This window comes from Aspergillus neoniger (genome assembly GCF_003184625.1).
Source record: "Aspergillus neoniger CBS 115656 unplaced genomic scaffold BO87scaffold_16, whole genome shotgun sequence".
Taxonomy (NCBI): domain Eukaryota; kingdom Fungi; phylum Ascomycota; class Eurotiomycetes; order Eurotiales; family Aspergillaceae; genus Aspergillus; species Aspergillus neoniger.
Genome location: NW_020291144.1, coordinates 615,939 through 631,062, shown reverse-complemented (window position 1 = coordinate 631,062; position 15,124 = coordinate 615,939). Strand labels below are relative to the sequence as shown.

Below are 15,124 nucleotides of genomic sequence, written 5' to 3'. Positions count from 1 at the left end.
GTTGAAAGACGCGACGCGATGCGATGCGTGGCGCTAGACTGTTTTGGGAAGTATGGTCTTAAGAGGGTTTCTTTATCTTATCGATATCATTGCGACTACATGTTTATTTATAGGATGGAGTATGGAGTTCTCCGTAGTTAGATGATAGTTGGATTGAAGTAAATACAATTTCATGTCCATTACATCTATTTACCCTCATTCTAATACTATGTATCCATCACACCTTGTAGAAGCAAAACGCATGGTAGAAACCTGTCCTGTTAGCGTACACTCTCTCCTGCTGCAGTAAAGGAATACTCACTGACTGCCTCCTGCTCCTCCGGCGTCATCGTCAACTCGCCCGTCGTGCGATCTCTCACGCCCATCCGCTCGCTCAACGGCCCCAGCTCCGGATCGTCCTTCTCATCCCGCCACACCTCCATGAACGGCTTGCGGTACTGCAGCTCCAGATTGTATTCCTCCGTCAACCTGCTTCATTAGTATCGTGATCCACAGTTCGTGGTCTATGGGATGGACTCACGCTCGGAACGCCTCCCACGGCACCACATACTCCGGGATCTCGCCCACCGCTTCCTCCATAAAGTAGCTGTACTTCCATCCGAACGGCGGCCTGAAGATGCCATCCTCCGGCGTATCTCCAGGGAATTTCACCCGATAGATCGAGTTCCCCCATTCTGCCTTGGCCTCCTCCTCCACCTCACCATCTTCCGGCTCAGCATCCTGCTTCGCCGCTTCGCGGTCCTTGCGCTTGGCATTGAACTCGGCCACACGGGCACTGATAATGTCCGAGTTGGGACACACGCCGATAAACCGGCCACCCTTCTTCAAACACCCCGCGACATTCCGCAGCATCTGTCGGGCCTTCTCTTCACTCTCAAACGCATAATGAATGGCAAACATAGACGCCACCACATCAAACCCACCTCCACCCCATCGCGACGCCATCATCGACCCTCCCGGTCCAACATTCGGATCCACTCCGACCTGCTGAACAATATCAATATCTCCCAACCACTCCCCAAAGCAATCCTTCGACCGGAACTCGCCATGAAACAACGGCGGTCCTCCCCTCCGTCCACCACCACGAGGGCCCCTGCCCGAACGCATCCCCGCATACCGCTCGCGCGCCTGTATAATCGACACCTCCGCCGGATCCAATCCCACGTACAGATCCACAGGCTGCGGCGCAAGCTGCCACTTGCCCAGGTCTCCTCCCTTACCACATCCCAAATCAATCACCAGCAAGCGTTTCTCCTCCATCGGCGGCGGCCCAGTGCCATCCGCCCAATCCTTTGTCCCAATCGCCCGCGCCACAAACTCCTCATCCGGCGAGAACTTTTGAATCAACGTACTCTTCACCCAATTGTTGAAACTGCGTAGCCCCTTAATCTTACTCTCCGTCTTGCGCCATTCCCGACCCCGCTGCGGAACCGCATTGTAATGCTGTCTCACGATATCCGTCACGCCCCGGCTCTGCGAGTTGCGCATCGCATCTTCTTCCAGCGCGCGCTCCCGCTCCTCCTGTCGCCGCCGCAGCGTCTGCGGGTCCACGAGACCTCGCCGCGCTCCGCCACCGGGTCGTTTCCGCTGACGCGCCTGGACTTCCGGCGACGGAGACCGCGGAGGAAGGGGCGGTGAGGGAGATCGGGGCTGTGGTGGTGCGCGTGCTGCTGTCTCGTCGCCATCGCGACGCGAGTAAGCCGAGGGAGGTGCCTGCCCGCGTTTCCGGAGCTTCTGGTGTCGCTCTTCGAGTCGCTTACGCTTTGAGATGGGACGGTCGTTCGCTTGGTCGGCGGGTGGCTGCTGCTCCGATGTCTCGTCCTCGAGCTTGCGCTTGTGGCTATCGGCCGCAGGAGAGCTCTGCTCGGCGTAGACATCGGCAGAGTCAGAGCGAGAGTAGTCACCCATTTTGTTTATCTTGTGTTTGCGACGTGGTTTGGAGGATGGAGGTGTCGGGATAGAATGCTGCTGCTGCTGCTGTTGCTCCGGTTGTTGAGAAGGATCGGTAGTGGTAGTTTGGGGAGGAAGAGGAAGAGATTCGCTCGTAGAAGTCACAGTAGGATCATGAACCTATATGAAAAAGCCCAATGAACATCCACAATCAGCGTCAGATATCCTGCAATGGTAAGATAAAAAGATGGAACACTGAAAAAAGAATGTCGCGAGACAATCAGACGCGCAGGAGCATTTTCTTTTCGGAGTCTTTTATTTGCGGGAAGAATAAGTAATCACCGCCTCCGCCGAGCGTAAGCGCCACTTTAGTTCGCAGTGGATGAGAGACTGCAGGACTCCACTTATTCTCTCCACTGCAGAGAACTCTCGGACTGAATCTAAAAAGGGAATGACTAACTCACCGGTCTGACTTCCTCTGGCTGCGATGGTGTCGCTTCGATGGAAGCAGAAGCTGGCGCTGGTTCAGCAGCAACTACAGGCTGCTCCCCCCAGCGGTCTCGGGCGGGATCGTACATGCTGATGCTGGGCCGTTGGCCTGTGCGCTGTTCCTCTTCGGAGGCCATGATCAAAGTGAGACGGAAGTAAAAGGGATAGATAATAAGACACCCCCCATGAAAGGGGTAGTAGACTTAGTAGCAGGGATAAAGCAAGTTGAAGTCAGAACGGAATCCAAGCTGCTTTAAGTTGAGTTTCCTTGGTTGAAACCCCTGCCTTGAACCGTGTTTCCTGCCTGGCCGGATGCGGCCTGTGAATAGAGTGAAACAGTAACGGTAGATGCCTACCATCATTATTACTACATGATATCCTACTATTCAGTGTGGAGTAACACAGTTCTGTATTGGGGTTTATCTATCTATCTATCTATCTCTTTGTAAAGAGTAGATGATACTCTGGAATATGTGTTGTGAAACAGTCTAATGGACCTGTTCCTCCCAGTCTATCTAGCGGTTCTTGTCCTTCCCCTGGGGGAAACTCAATGTCGAAGTGTCTTACGATCGTGGAAACGAGTAGTCGCATCTCCATCATCGCGAATGCCTTTCCTGCGCAGGAGTAGGTGCCGCTTGAAAATGCGTTGAGAGCTTCTTTGTGGATGACTAGCTCTGGCTGGCTGGACCATCTTTCTGGGATGAACTCGTCTGGACGAGGGAAGTTGCGCGGGTCTAGACGTAAAGGATGTCAGCTCTTGTCTTCACAAATAAGGTTAATACTATACCTCGTTGAATCGTATACGTCGGCACAGACACTATCATCCCTGGAGGTATATACACTCCCGCCGTTCGAAGCCCTTCCGGCCCTGTCTCGCGCTGCAATCCGCTCAACACAGCTGGACACAGACGCAGACTCTCATTGATACACCCCTCCAGGTACGGCTTCTTCACCAACGCCGCATGAGACAGCTCCTCCCCAGCTGGCACAGCAGAGTCTATCTCCTCCTGCAGCCGGCGCAGCTTCTCCGGATGTCGTGCCAGGAGATAGAACAAAGCATTGAGGGTACTGGCAGCCGTGTCGCTGCCAGCCGTAATAGCGAGTTCTGAATCGCGAACAAGATCCCCATCAACGCCACCTATAGACCGGTCTCCCTTGGAGCTTGACTCCTCGATCAGATAGCTGAAGAGATCCCGACGATCTGTGTCGACCTGAACCACATCAGCCTAAACCATCCACAACTGATACTAGACAGTATTTGCAAACACACCCTACTCCTCTCCTCGACACACTGCGCACACCACTCCAACCATATATCCGTAAACCGCCTCATACCCACCATCCCCCGCATAAATATAACCAGCCAAATCGAGCTGAGCAAAGCACTTGCTCCGCGTCCCATCTTCCTCATCATCTGCAACATCTTCGGCGGCTCCCCATGCAGCATGTTGAACGATTTTCCAAACGCAAATATCCCCATCGAGTCCCATGCAAACCCATCAATTAGCGCTGTGGTCTCCTGTGCTTGCGATGATCGGGATTCAATAACCTGGACTATATCTTTGCAGTGCTCTAGGAGATAGGGTTCGTAGCCGGCGAGTGCTAGTCATATCACTCAGCTACTCGATACGCAGAGGAGTGTGAGACATACCCTTCGACGTAAACCCCCGATCCCATAACCTCCTCCTCTTCGAATGAAACGCCTTATCCCTCGCCATTTGCAATGATCGATGCGGGTAATGTAGATCGTAGAACGGTCCCTTGACGCATGTCGTACCTACGCCGTAGATGTCTTTTATCGCAGATGGATCGTTGATCGAGATTTCCCTAGGTTCTATTTGTTCAATCAGGCACCGTACAAACTCCACACAAGAAACTAAGGTAGTGAAGAATACTAATCCGAACAACATCCCCATTCACCCCATGCAACTCCTTCACTTTAAGGTACCATTTCGCATCCACCACTGTATTTCTGAAATCCCACAACGCTGTGACCCTTGCTAGCTTCGGACCTGGGAACCCGCCCAGCGCGTGGAAGAAGTATCGATAGACCGTTATAGAAGATAACAGCGAGGAGTAAAATGTTAGTATCGCTAGTCCGATCCATTGGGATATCTCTTTATATCCGAGGATGAAGAGGGATAGTAAGCTGAGGAACGGCCAGAAGATGAGACAGTTTGCGAGGAAGACGACGTGTTTTTCTAGGTCGGCGTGGATGAAGTAGGTTAGATGGGCGGTGATGCCGAGGATGGCGGAGATGAGGGCTGTTGGGAGGAGGGGTGGAGTCATTGTGTTGGTTTTGGGAGGCTGAGGTGGGATTGGGACTTGAGTGATGAACTGTAGTGTAGGGGCGTGTATGAGGGATGAGTATAGTATAGGGGAGGTGAGATACCCCGGTTGTTTGACTGCGAATTAGGTATGGAGAGACCATGGCAGGTCTGACAATTCATGCATAGGCTCTGTTTGTTAGTTTTAGGACAGTAAACATAGACACAATATACTAAGCATGCCAGCATGTACCACTCCAAAGAGCTTGTACATAGACAACGAACACGAATCACACTGTCGCGAAAATGGCTGGGTAGGAGGAATTATGGCTAGGGTGAGCGCAGCGCCAGCACCACCCTAATATCGGGCAGTGATGTTGGTGAGTAGGATACTCCCAGCTGATGGTGGTCCGAATTGTAACATGGTTCATGCAGTACCCCTCTGTGGCTTGCTTGGTGTTACTACAACCTGCTCGGACTATATCTATGGCCTTACTCCGTCCGAAGCAGGCTGTACGGTTCTCCAGGGTCAATGTAAGTTTCAAAGCTGGTGGGAACATCGACACCACCAGTCCATAGCTCAATGAATGAACCGAACTCAACGTATAAATGTTGATATATGCTGTTTTGATCTACCGTGTATGTATGGCACAAATTAAACCCAGAACGTGTCCTAAGGGGAATGATCCTTCGACCCTCATACGAGAAGTGAAACTGTATACTTCAAAAGAAGAAAAAGCTACGTCTGCTGGCTCTTCAAATTCATTTTCTCGTTCCGTCCCCAGATAGCCAACCAGTCCTGGACTGAAGCACTCGCCGACTTGAGCTCCTTGAAACAAGCATTGCGCACTCTCTCGCTCTGAATCACAGCAAGCGCCTTGCGAATATTGCGCGGTGAGCTGGTCTCCAAAGCACTGGCGACCCAATGCCCTTCGGGAGCTTCCAGCGCGAGAATAATTGGAAACGAGAGCTCTCGATTTCGCAGGTCTTCGGCAAGCGCCCCTTTGGCCTTGGCATATTCGGATGAGTAGACATTCTTGCAGTCATTCTGCAGCTGAGAGCACCACCTATCTCAGGGTCAGCTTTCGGCTCCTGCTAGACATGGTAGATTTGTAAGGAATTAAATGAGGCATACGCAAGAGTAGTCATCGTCCCGTCCATCGATTGGTCCTCCATCACCAATTCCCCCAGCAGCCGGAATAACGCCCCAGTTTTCAATGACGCCATCTTGCGATAGGCTGCAACTCGCTCCTCAGGAACAGTCGAAAGGCTACCCAGTCCATCCCGTCGCCAGATTAGTGACAGGTCTTGGCCTTCGAGAATTTCTTCCAGATTCTGTAGCAGGAACTTGGCCAGCTTGGGGAACTTTTGCACGGTCTTGTTGAGAATCTGGGTGACTCGGTAGTAAGCGCGATTTGCTGTCTCCGAAGGGCCATATATCCGGTGGGCTGCTGGCTTGCCTTTTCGATAGTCGCTATTGTCAGTTATCTGCTTGATGTTAGACTGTATTTATATAGATTCAAGGTATACGTACATCGTCAACTAGCATGAGACACAGGTGGATTGCATCCATTATCTCCAGAACCATCTTATATTTGGCCGAATCCTCATCCTTAAGCCTCGGAGACAGCTTCTGTACGAATGGCTCCCAGTGATACTTCCCATATATCTGACGGATGTAGGCATATGGGCACTCGAACGATGTCACGGTCTCTGGTTTCTTCTTGCCAATCAGGAAAGCTTTGGAATTTGGCCACAAGGGACCAATTCTATCAAGGACGAGATAGAGAATTAGAGGGGCAATGCCTAGGGTTGCCACCAGAGGGATGGGAATGGAGGCAACGTCCGGAAGTGCCGCCATGATTCGGTCCTTCCTGAGTGGGACGAAGTGCAAGGATGAGAAAGTTAACGGATGACAGCGCGGTACCCCGATGAGCTCGCAAAGGGACGCTGTCCTGTCTATATATGTATGCTATGGATAGGATTCTTCAGCCGTACACTCATCGTCAAGGGCTCAGGGTCCCCTCTGGGTAAGCTGTTGCTTCGCACAAGTTACACCATCTCCTTTTCAGTGCGGTCGAGCCGGCCAGAATGGTTGTTGCCTGACTCTCGCTCTTGAGAGAAGCTGACAGTTGGGTATGGCGACATGCCTCTAGCGGCACGACAGGAGATACAGCCTTTGAAACCTGGTGCACTCCCCCTGGCTGACTTGCAGGTCTTTGAACGGCTTGAGACTGGCACACCGGTGACACATGATTACCGAGACTCCTGATGGTCCTACCTGGTGCGGACATCAGTCCACTCATAGGTAATGACAGACCTTCATGGCATATCGTCAGCGAAACAGTACCAGGGCGCCGTAGCACTGGGTGACCGCGAGTCATCTCACTATATAAGCACGCTCATGTCACGTAAAACGCAAATGACCCAGATCCTGACGGCAACAAAATCGCTACAAGCATTGAATCGTGTCTTCGTATCGCTTCAATGGATGGGTTCGACCATTCTACTGCTCCACCAGAATATAACGAGCTAAAATGGCTCGCCGATATTTTCGTCATCGGAATGGCTGTTGGCTGGGTTGCTCACTATGTGGAGATGATTCACATATCGTTCAAGGACCAAACATACTGCATGACCATCGGGGGCCTTTGCATCAATTTTGCCTGGGAAATCATATTCTGCACAATGTATCCTGCCAAAGGGTTTGTCGAGCGGGTTGCCTTTCTCATGGGCATTTCTCTCGATCTTGGGGTTATTTACGCGGGCATCAAGAATGCCCCAAATGAGTGGCACCACTCTGTAATGGTGAGGGACCATATGCCCCTCGTCTTCGCAGCGACGACAATTTGTTGTCTGAGCGGTCACATGGCTCTTACTGCCCATGTTGGTCCCGCACAAGCCTATACGTGGGGGGCAATTGCATGCCAGCTCTTTATCAGCATAGGGAATGTGTTTCAATTGTTGAGTCGGGGAAACACACGAGGGGCGTCATGGACGCTATGGTAAGCGTTGGTTTGATCTGTTTAGGCTGTTTGCTGTGCTAAGTAATCACTAGGATCTCCAGGTTTTTTGGATCAACATCAGCCATTGGCTTTGCTCTTGTTCGATATATTCGCTGGTGGGAGGCTTTTTCTTGGTTGAACTGCCCGCTTGTGTTATGGTCCGTGGTCATGTTCTTTCTGTTTGAAATTCTGTATGGAGCGTTATTCTATTCTGTCAAGCGACAAGAAGGAAGATCCCAGTGTGGAATCAAGCACAAGGAGAGGTAGATACTTACCTGAGCTATTGTGCGTTGTATATGCATCAGACAAGTATGAGCTGCGGGAAGATTCTATATCACCGGGATAAGTTGATAGCCAGGAACGGCATGGAGATAGATGAGTGTGTAACACAACAGCAATTTATCCTGACGGAATGGCGGAGAAAGTTCACGGTGTTGTACCACTCTTTGTGGTGCTCTCATGGGAACGGAGTCTCTGCTTGTCATGCAATAGTAAATATGTTTTGGCCGACAAATACCATCACCCAACGATAGAATACCGCAGTGGATATACTGTATTCACATATATTGCTGTCCTCGGGTAGAAATAGAGGTAAAGCATACTACTGTTTTGCCACTTTTGATTGCAAGTTGACGATGACATGATGAACAGCCACGCTTGTGACACAGCAACTACTGGTCAAGCGCATGTACCACGGGGCTGGCTTGCATAAGCCCGAAGTAGCTTGACTACGCAGTTATGCCACAATGCCGGTGTTGGATGTCACTTGAGGGCCATTCGCTCCAGCACTGAAAATAGCAAACACTCGGCTTGCCGTACGGTTTGAAATCCATCTGCCTCAGGCTCGATATAATTCCAGTCAACCAAATAAACACGATATATATACCATACGCAGGACTTATCTTCAATTAGGCTTTGTATCTGGCGTGATTCGCAAGCATGGCCAATGCCCAGCAACCCCCCTTTCGCGTCCTTATTGTGGGCGGTTCTGTCGCAGGCCTCACCCTTGCGCACTGTCTCGAACGCGCCAATATCGAGTACCTCATACTCGAAAAAGGAGAAGATGTTGCCCCGCAAGTTGGTGCCTCGATAGGTATCATGCCAAATGGCGGACGGATCCTCGAGCAACTGGGCCTATTTGGGGAGATTGAGCGTGTGATCGAGCCGTTGCATCAGGCGAATATCAGCTATCCAGATGGGTTCTGCTTTAGTAACGTCTATCCTAAGGTTCTTGGCGACAGGTATGTCAACAGTCTCTGGATTATCCTGCGGACAGAAGAAGATGGAGGGTGTTGTGACTAAGGGTCTAGGTTCGGATACCCGGTTGCATTCTTGGACCGGCAGAAATTCCTGCAGATTGCGCATGAAGGGCTTAGAAAGAAGCAGAACGTTCTCACTCGAAAAAGGGTAGTCGGCGTGCGACAGACGGAACATGCAGCTGCTGTTTCTGTGGCTGATGGAACAGAGTATGAGGCCGATCTCGTGGTTGGTGCTGATGGAGTACATAGTCGGGTGAGAAGTGAGATTTGGAAGATGGCGGAGGAGAATCAGCCTGCATCAGTTTCGACACGTGAAAGAAGAAGTATGTATCGGCAAAGTCTCAATTCCTTTGTGCTGGGTGCAATGAGAACTAATACAAGCAGGCATGACTGTTGAATATGTCTGCGTTTTCGGGATCTCATCAGCCATCCCAGGGCTCGAGATAAGCGAACAGATCAACGGTATTTTCGACCATCTATCCATTCTAACAATCCACGGCAGACATGGTCGGGTGTTCTGGTTCGTGATCCAGAAGTTGGATAGGAGATACGTCTATCCTGATGTCCCGCGATTCTCAGACGAGGATGCCGTACAGCTCTTCGATCGGGTCAAACACGTGCGGTTCTGGAAAAACATCTGCGTGGGGGACTTGTGGAAGAACAGAGAGGTGTCCTCGATGACAGCGCTGGAGGAGGGAGTGTTCGAGACATGGCACCATGATAGGATGGTTTTGATGGGAGATAGCGTTCACAAGGTACGTCGCTAGGAAAATTGAAGTGACATCGTTGGGCTTACTCAATGTGCAACCAGATGACGCCCAACTTTGGCCAGGGAGCCAATTCTGCCATCGAGGATGCTGCCGCGCTCTCCTCCCTTCTACATGATCTCGTCAACGCCCGTGGGGTTTGCAAGCCATCAAATGTCCAGATTCAGCATCTCCTCAAGCAGTATCGGGAGACTCGATACACTCGCATGGTAGGCATGTGTCGCACCGCGGCTTCAGTCTCTCGAATTCAGGCCCGAGATGGCATCCTCAACACCGTCTTTGGACGATATTGGGCACCATATGCTGGCAACCTGCCTGCTGACCTGGCATCAAAAGTAATGGCCGATGCAGAGGTTGTTACTTTTCTGCCTTTGCCAGGCCGCTCAGGACCGGGCTGGGAGATGTACAAGCGGAAGGGGAAGAGAGGGCAGGTGCAATGGGTGCTTATAATCCTCACCTTACTTACGATTGGTGGATTGAGCATCTGGCTCCAAAGCAATGCGTTGAGTAGATGATAACTTCTGCTCTCCGATCTTTCTTTGATTTAGTATGATGTATTCTAAGTTATCGAGGCGGAGGAAAAGGCTCGCTATAGCATAACTAATGTAGTAATGAGGATATCGAGAAGATAGATATGGAAATGCCCGAACGCCACGCTGCATTAACAACCAGATGAGGAGTATCATGTGCAGAAACACAATATAATGAGAGAGTATCACTTCGAAGCCGGCTTCTTTCTAGGCGAACCGACATTCAAAACCTGTCGCATGCGGCGTAACTTGGCCCACCATTCCCGGTCACTGGCCTTTTTGACCTCGGGGTTGACATCGTCCGCCACAAGCTCATCCGTGGATGGTACCTCGGAGACAGCACGACTGTCTCCCGAGGTGGTCGAACGATTCAGTCGGCGATGGCGCACATTGAGCGCCTGGCCCAGCAGCTCCCAGCCACAACGTAGGCCTTCTGATTTCTCGGTGGCCCGTCCCGTTCCGCTCTGAGCCTTTCCGTTCACCCAAGGACAATAGTCCATGTGCTCATTCAACACTTCCAATGAGTCGTACAGAGCTTCATCGCCGTTGGGCTTTGGTTTGTACATCCACAGGCCCAATCTCCGGAAACACACGCTACAGCCGACCAGACCAGCTGTCCCGCCGGGGACTGAGTCCCAACCGAAAAATGCTAGTATGAAAGCGTTCTTTAAAACAGATGGCTCGGGCTCAGAGTTCTGCGCGTTCCTTTTCCCATCTTCACCCTCAGTATTGCTCTCAATGCTCTCCGTGCGCGTACTTTCTTCGGACCCGTTGAAGCTTGCTGGAAGTATCTTAATGAGCATGTCGAGATCGAAGGACTGAGGCGTTTGGATGACGTCTGCGGCCGGCAATTGATCGGCCATCTTCACGAGGTTCGAGTATCGTTTTTCCAGGCCGGAGATAGCTATTTCGGGGTTTGCTAGCGGCAATCGATGGATAGTAGCTGTAACAGTCAGCTCCCGAATGGCAACCACAAGTATCAAAGAACCCACCATCACAGCCCTTGTTCCTCCACGGACAAGTCTCCCCATGCCCCTTGACCAGCCTTTCCGCGTATTCGTCCACAAGTTTGGCTCCTGATCTCCATTAGGCACACGAAGCAGACACGGCAATTGGCAAACTTACGAACTTCCTTCCTCTCCTGCACCTTTTCGGCATCAAACCCATCCAACTCATCCAGCTCATCCGGGAGCTTGACCACAACCGACCCACCACAGTTCCCAGCACATGTTACCCGGGCCACATCTGTACATATCCAGCCGCGCTTAGACCACTCCACCTCACTAATTGCTGACGGTTTGGGTGCCCATCGGTCGACGCGACGAAAGGTTTCCAATCGTTCGAGGAAACGTTCGCGATCCCAAGGAACAAAGCTGGGCCGCGAGGTTGACGATGACGACGAATCTCTGGAGCTAGGGCGTGCGACCTTTAGAAGTGAGTTTCGTGCAAGTGAGAAGCCGGGCGCATCTAGACGGGCTTTTTTGTTCGATGCGTCTCGAATGGTTGCAGGCGCTTCGGCGGTAGCTGATTTTGTGGACTCGGAGGTTGTAGGTTTGGTTAGAGACTCGAGAACCCGATGGAACTTGCGCTTCTTCGTTTCAACGGCGTAGGACATTTTCCAGCGCGTGGAAGCAATGGTGTTTTGCAGTTGAAGTGGTCTTTGAGATAAGGGAGTGGATCTTTGGGGAAGGCCTAGGAGCTGGTGGCGCTAGACCCGAAATGGAGCTATCGTGTTCATGCCTGAGGCAACGAGAGGGGTGCTCGACCTGCAGGTAAATCGCCATGAACTACAGTGTAGTATTATGTGAATTTGTTTGCTAACATTATATCTGAGCAACATCAGATAGCCTTATTAATATTGTTACAGTTCAATGGATATGTTCCCAAAGGGGCATTGACCCACAGGACAGGGCTGATAGTATCCATTGGATTGGATCTCTGTATCTTCAAATAAGGGCCTCCTCAGCGAAGAAGAAGGAGACCTTGCAGGCAGCAGAGACAATGCAGTTCTGGTAGATGCCTAACTGCAGGGGTTGTTTCTACAACTCACTTAGGTCATTGTCTGTCCACATCTGAGTCCTTTCTCAACTCACACTTGCCATAAAACATTATTGATCAAGACTATTGTGGTCTTTTCACTGGCCAGAACTGTGCAACTTACTACTGTGACTACTTCATTGTAATCCTTCTCTATTAGACTTAACTCGCATATCTATGGCCTCCACCTGCCCTAGATAGTCACATCAGCCAAGTGACGTTTGAAGGTATCACCCACAGAGCACTAAGAAGTTAGATTTACTCTTGGCCATGCTGACAGTTGGTCACATAGTTCAACCTGCAAATGGCTCTGAACAATGAGGTACCCCTTCTTCCAGCCTTTCAGCGTGCGCTGGCAATTCCCGAGATTCTGAACCACATTTTTGAGTGCCTCTATCACTACCGCCTAGACGGTGTCCAGTTCCCGAGTTTACGTTGCGTACATATCATGAGGACCATCGACCTTTCTGATTTCGAGGAGATCAAATTCCACAATAATTGCGTTCGGTCCATCCGGTATTGTACACCTTGTCCTTCAGACATTGAAACCGAAGAGCACGCCACAGATTCTTTTGAGAAGCTTCTTACTCCTCTTCTGGTAGGTATCTCCATTGCATTGAGGTGATACCGTTCTAATCCCATCAGTCGCATTTTAATCATCTGATAGAGTGGGTCATTGTTTCAGGTAGAAGCATGGACACATTAAAATACTTTTAAATTCACACCAGGCACCGAAGGACAGGGCTGGCACCGGTCAGGTCATGGCCGTGTAAGAGGTTCGCCTAACTAGGGCGTCTTGGTTACATAAGTAAGGTTCTATTTGGGGGAAAATGAGCAGAAAAACCACGTATGCAGCCGAGGCTGAGCCTGAACACGGTGGATCTCGACAGCTTTTGTTGTTTATCTCAGCATCTATTGACGTAGAACTGAAACAAATGTGTGCTGTGTATGATGGTATTTCCCATCAGCAGACCGCAGAAAGCAGAGGCATTATGGGAATGGAGACACTTTCCTTGACCATAATCAAGCCCTCTTGTTATACTGTACAAACGGGTATAGTTCCTTAATCATACATAAGGTGGGCTTCATCGCAGCTGAAGCGACTTATGCCTTCATCGGCAGGGTATACACAAGGTCTTATAACTCATCAGTAGCAAACAATAAAAAACAACTAAGAGAAAACAATGCCAGATCAAGTATGATTCATGTAGCGTACATAGTCGAATGCTACCTTATCTCAGATTATAGGTTGAGGCTGAATTGCGGGACTGCAGACTTACAACTACGATCCAGAAACAGTGGGCAATTAAAATTTTATAATTCAGTCCACTGTATATCAAGGCCCAAATGATGCTCCAACGAGAGACTGTAATGCCTCAACTAGAGTTGACATTGCCTCCAGACTGCGAAATTCGTATCCCACCACAAGCCACAATCCGTTAGCTTCCTTTCAGCCCTAGTCTCAGCTTAGGTAACCCAGAAACAAACGACTATAAAAGCGTCGCTTATCCTCCACCAAGATGGACCATATTACTCTTCTATACACCCCATCGCAGATATCCGTTCTGTTCCTACATCTCTTTCTCAGTGCCTGTCCACTCTAAGCAACATCAATCCCCTGCAACCCCCAACCCCACAATGTCATCCCTAACCATCTACCTCATCACCGGTGCCAGCAGAGGTACACACCACCATTCCTGATCCCACCCTCATGTTCATCTCACCCACAAAATAACCCAGGTATCGGCCTCTCCCTCACCCAAGCCATCCTCCTTCGCCCAAACACCACCGTAATCGCCACCATGCGCAACCCCACCACCAACTCTCTCTATACTAACCCCCCACCAACATCCCCCACCTCAACCCTCATCCTCCTCCCCCTCGACATCCAATCCACCACCTCAATCACCAACGCCATCGAAACCCTCAAATCAACCCACAACATCACGCACATCGACACCGTGATTTCCAACGCAGGCTACTACAACGACGCCACCCACCGCGTCGACAACATCCCCCTCTCCACCGTGCAGTTGCACTTCGATGTGAACACGCTTGGCGTAATCCGTCTCTTTCAGGGAGTATATGACATGCTGAAGAAGAGCACAAATCCGGTGTTCGTCACTGTGAGTAGCTTTCTGGGGAGTATCGGTGGTCTTGAAGAAGAATTCTTTCCCGGTGCTGCATATGGGGTTAGTAAAGCTGCTGGGAATTGGGTGACGAGAAAGATGCATGTTGAGAATGAGGGGATGGTTTGTTTTATGGTGCATCCAGGGTAAGCTTACTATCTTGTGCGTTGGGATGGCTGGGGTGTGCTGATTTGTGTGGTGTGTAGGTTCGTGAAGACTGAGATGGGGAATGCGTGTGCGAAGAGCATCGGGTTGGAGGAGGCTTTTACGGAGCCGAGGGAGTGTGCGGAGGCTTTGGTGAATTTGGTAAGTGCTTCCTTTCTGTGAGCCTGATATATTGGGGTTTGGTACTGAGTGGAGTAGATCGAGGGCGCCACGAGAGAAACAGTTGGTGGCCGGTTCATCAGTTGGAAGGGAGAAGAGGTTCCTTTCTGATTGGTAGGTATATACGAAGCTGTTATGATGCTGCATGTTGCGCTGTTTAGTAGAGTACCTTATTAGAGTTCATTATCATACGATCTGGTGAGCTTAAATTTCAACTGTCCCACAAAAAGCCCTATCATCCTCCACCCAAGTCTCTAGATATACACATACTAGTATACTTCCAACCCCGCATAAGCACTCTCGGATATCCAACATCCCGTATGTGCACAACACCCCCTATAACCCCATAACCAACCAATCAATCCCATATCAACATATCCTTAACTCCGAATCATCACCGGAGTTAAATCCCTTAAGCCCGACATAT

The 15,124-nt window shown here is 50.5% G+C and overlaps 7 protein-coding genes across 7 annotated transcripts; 3 read left to right on the top strand and 4 right to left on the bottom strand.

The window, feature by feature from the left end:
- Positions 1–154: 154 nt before the first annotated feature.
- On the bottom strand, positions 155–2,314 carry abd1 (mRNA (guanine-N7)-methyltransferase). The gene is made up of 3 exons (XM_025623366.1): positions 521–2,314; positions 302–468; positions 155–252 (listed from the first exon to the last, which is right to left on the bottom strand). The coding sequence occupies exons 1-3, from the start codon at positions 1,906–1,908 to the stop codon at positions 218–220; spliced, it is 1,590 nt and encodes a 529-aa protein (XP_025479832.1). The 5' UTR covers positions 1,909–2,314; the 3' UTR covers positions 155–217.
- Positions 2,315–2,894: 580 nt separating this feature from the next.
- Positions 2,895–4,803, bottom strand: BO87DRAFT_436298 (cytochrome P450; the record flags this gene model as incomplete). The annotated part of the gene is made up of 6 exons (XM_025627804.1): positions 4,275–4,803; positions 4,031–4,213; positions 3,650–3,981; positions 3,167–3,590; positions 2,947–3,113; positions 2,895–2,915 (listed from the first exon to the last, which is right to left on the bottom strand). Exons 1-6 carry the CDS (start codon positions 4,666–4,668, stop codon positions 2,895–2,897), a joined length of 1,521 nt encoding a protein of 506 aa, XP_025479831.1. The 5' UTR covers positions 4,669–4,803.
- Positions 4,804–5,275: 472 nt separating this feature from the next.
- On the bottom strand, positions 5,276–6,568 carry BO87DRAFT_459196 (prenyl transferase). Its single transcript, XM_025628938.1, has 3 exons — positions 6,181–6,568; positions 5,782–6,134; positions 5,276–5,713 (listed from the first exon to the last, which is right to left on the bottom strand). Exons 1-3 carry the CDS (start codon positions 6,505–6,507, stop codon positions 5,386–5,388), a joined length of 1,008 nt encoding a protein of 335 aa, XP_025479830.1. The 5' UTR covers positions 6,508–6,568; the 3' UTR covers positions 5,276–5,385.
- Positions 6,569–7,077: 509 nt separating this feature from the next.
- Positions 7,078–7,949, top strand: BO87DRAFT_57449 (uncharacterized protein). The gene is made up of 2 exons (XM_025629395.1): positions 7,078–7,651; positions 7,705–7,949. Exons 1-2 carry the CDS (start codon positions 7,134–7,136, stop codon positions 7,916–7,918), a joined length of 732 nt encoding a protein of 243 aa, XP_025479829.1. The 5' UTR covers positions 7,078–7,133; the 3' UTR covers positions 7,919–7,949.
- A 641-nt stretch (positions 7,950–8,590) lies between these two features.
- On the top strand, positions 8,591–10,192 carry BO87DRAFT_308524 (FAD-dependent oxidoreductase; the record flags this gene model as incomplete). Its single annotated transcript, XM_025619437.1, has 4 exons — positions 8,591–8,892; positions 8,962–9,233; positions 9,295–9,665; positions 9,722–10,192. 4 exons carry the CDS (start codon positions 8,591–8,593, stop codon positions 10,190–10,192), a joined length of 1,416 nt encoding a protein of 471 aa, XP_025479828.1.
- On the bottom strand, positions 10,160–11,852 carry BO87DRAFT_459194 (uncharacterized protein). The gene is made up of 3 exons (XM_025628937.1): positions 11,333–11,852; positions 11,200–11,283; positions 10,160–11,150 (listed from the first exon to the last, which is right to left on the bottom strand). The coding sequence occupies exons 1-3, from the start codon at positions 11,820–11,822 to the stop codon at positions 10,393–10,395; spliced, it is 1,332 nt and encodes a 443-aa protein (XP_025479827.1). The 5' UTR covers positions 11,823–11,852; the 3' UTR covers positions 10,160–10,392.
- Positions 11,853–13,797: 1,945 nt separating this feature from the next.
- On the top strand, positions 13,798–14,918 carry BO87DRAFT_376712 (SDR family oxidoreductase). The gene is made up of 4 exons (XM_025623365.1): positions 13,798–13,925; positions 13,985–14,519; positions 14,580–14,679; positions 14,737–14,918. Exons 1-4 carry the CDS (start codon positions 13,883–13,885, stop codon positions 14,806–14,808), a joined length of 750 nt encoding a protein of 249 aa, XP_025479826.1. The 5' UTR covers positions 13,798–13,882; the 3' UTR covers positions 14,809–14,918.
- Positions 14,919–15,124: the final 206 nt, after the last annotated feature.

What these genes read in the sequence shown, in the direction of transcription:
- abd1 (XM_025623366.1), bottom strand. Translation starts at nt 1,908, where the DNA reads ATGGGTGACTACTCTCGCTCTGACTCTGCCGATGTCTACGCCGAGCAG. An exon ending in CCGTGGGAGGCGTTCCGAGC is followed by an intron (nt 469 to 520) that starts GTGAGTCCATCC and finishes CTAATGAAGCAG; the next exon opens with GTTGACGGAGGAATACAATC. An exon ending in GGAGGAGCAGGAGGCAGTCA is followed by an intron (nt 253 to 301) that starts GTGAGTATTCCT and finishes CTAACAGGACAG; the next exon opens with GTTTCTACCATGCGTTTTGC.
- BO87DRAFT_459196 (XM_025628938.1), bottom strand. Translation starts at nt 6,507, where the DNA reads ATGGCGGCACTTCCGGACGTTGCCTCCATTCCCATCCCTCTGGTGGCA. An exon ending in GTCTCATGCTAGTTGACGAT is followed by an intron (nt 6,135 to 6,180) that starts GTACGTATACCT and finishes AACATCAAGCAG; the next exon opens with ATAACTGACAATAGCGACTA. An exon ending in GGGACGATGACTACTCTTGC is followed by an intron (nt 5,714 to 5,781) that starts GTATGCCTCATT and finishes ACCCTGAGATAG; the next exon opens with GTGGTGCTCTCAGCTGCAGA.
- BO87DRAFT_57449 (XM_025629395.1), top strand. Translation starts at nt 7,134, where the DNA reads ATGGATGGGTTCGACCATTCTACTGCTCCACCAGAATATAACGAGCTA. An exon ending in GGGGCGTCATGGACGCTATG is followed by an intron (nt 7,652 to 7,704) that starts GTAAGCGTTGGT and finishes AGTAATCACTAG; the next exon opens with GATCTCCAGGTTTTTTGGAT.
- BO87DRAFT_459194 (XM_025628937.1), bottom strand. Translation starts at nt 11,822, where the DNA reads ATGTCCTACGCCGTTGAAACGAAGAAGCGCAAGTTCCATCGGGTTCTC. An exon ending in GCAGGAGAGGAAGGAAGTTC is followed by an intron (nt 11,284 to 11,332) that starts GTAAGTTTGCCA and finishes AATGGAGATCAG; the next exon opens with GAGCCAAACTTGTGGACGAA. An exon ending in GAGGAACAAGGGCTGTGATG is followed by an intron (nt 11,151 to 11,199) that starts GTGGGTTCTTTG and finishes TGACTGTTACAG; the next exon opens with CTACTATCCATCGATTGCCG.
- BO87DRAFT_376712 (XM_025623365.1), top strand. Translation starts at nt 13,883, where the DNA reads ATGTCATCCCTAACCATCTACCTCATCACCGGTGCCAGCAGAG. An exon ending in CATCACCGGTGCCAGCAGAG is followed by an intron (nt 13,926 to 13,984) that starts GTACACACCACC and finishes AAAATAACCCAG; the next exon opens with GTATCGGCCTCTCCCTCACC. An exon ending in TGTTTTATGGTGCATCCAGG is followed by an intron (nt 14,520 to 14,579) that starts GTAAGCTTACTA and finishes TGTGGTGTGTAG; the next exon opens with GTTCGTGAAGACTGAGATGG.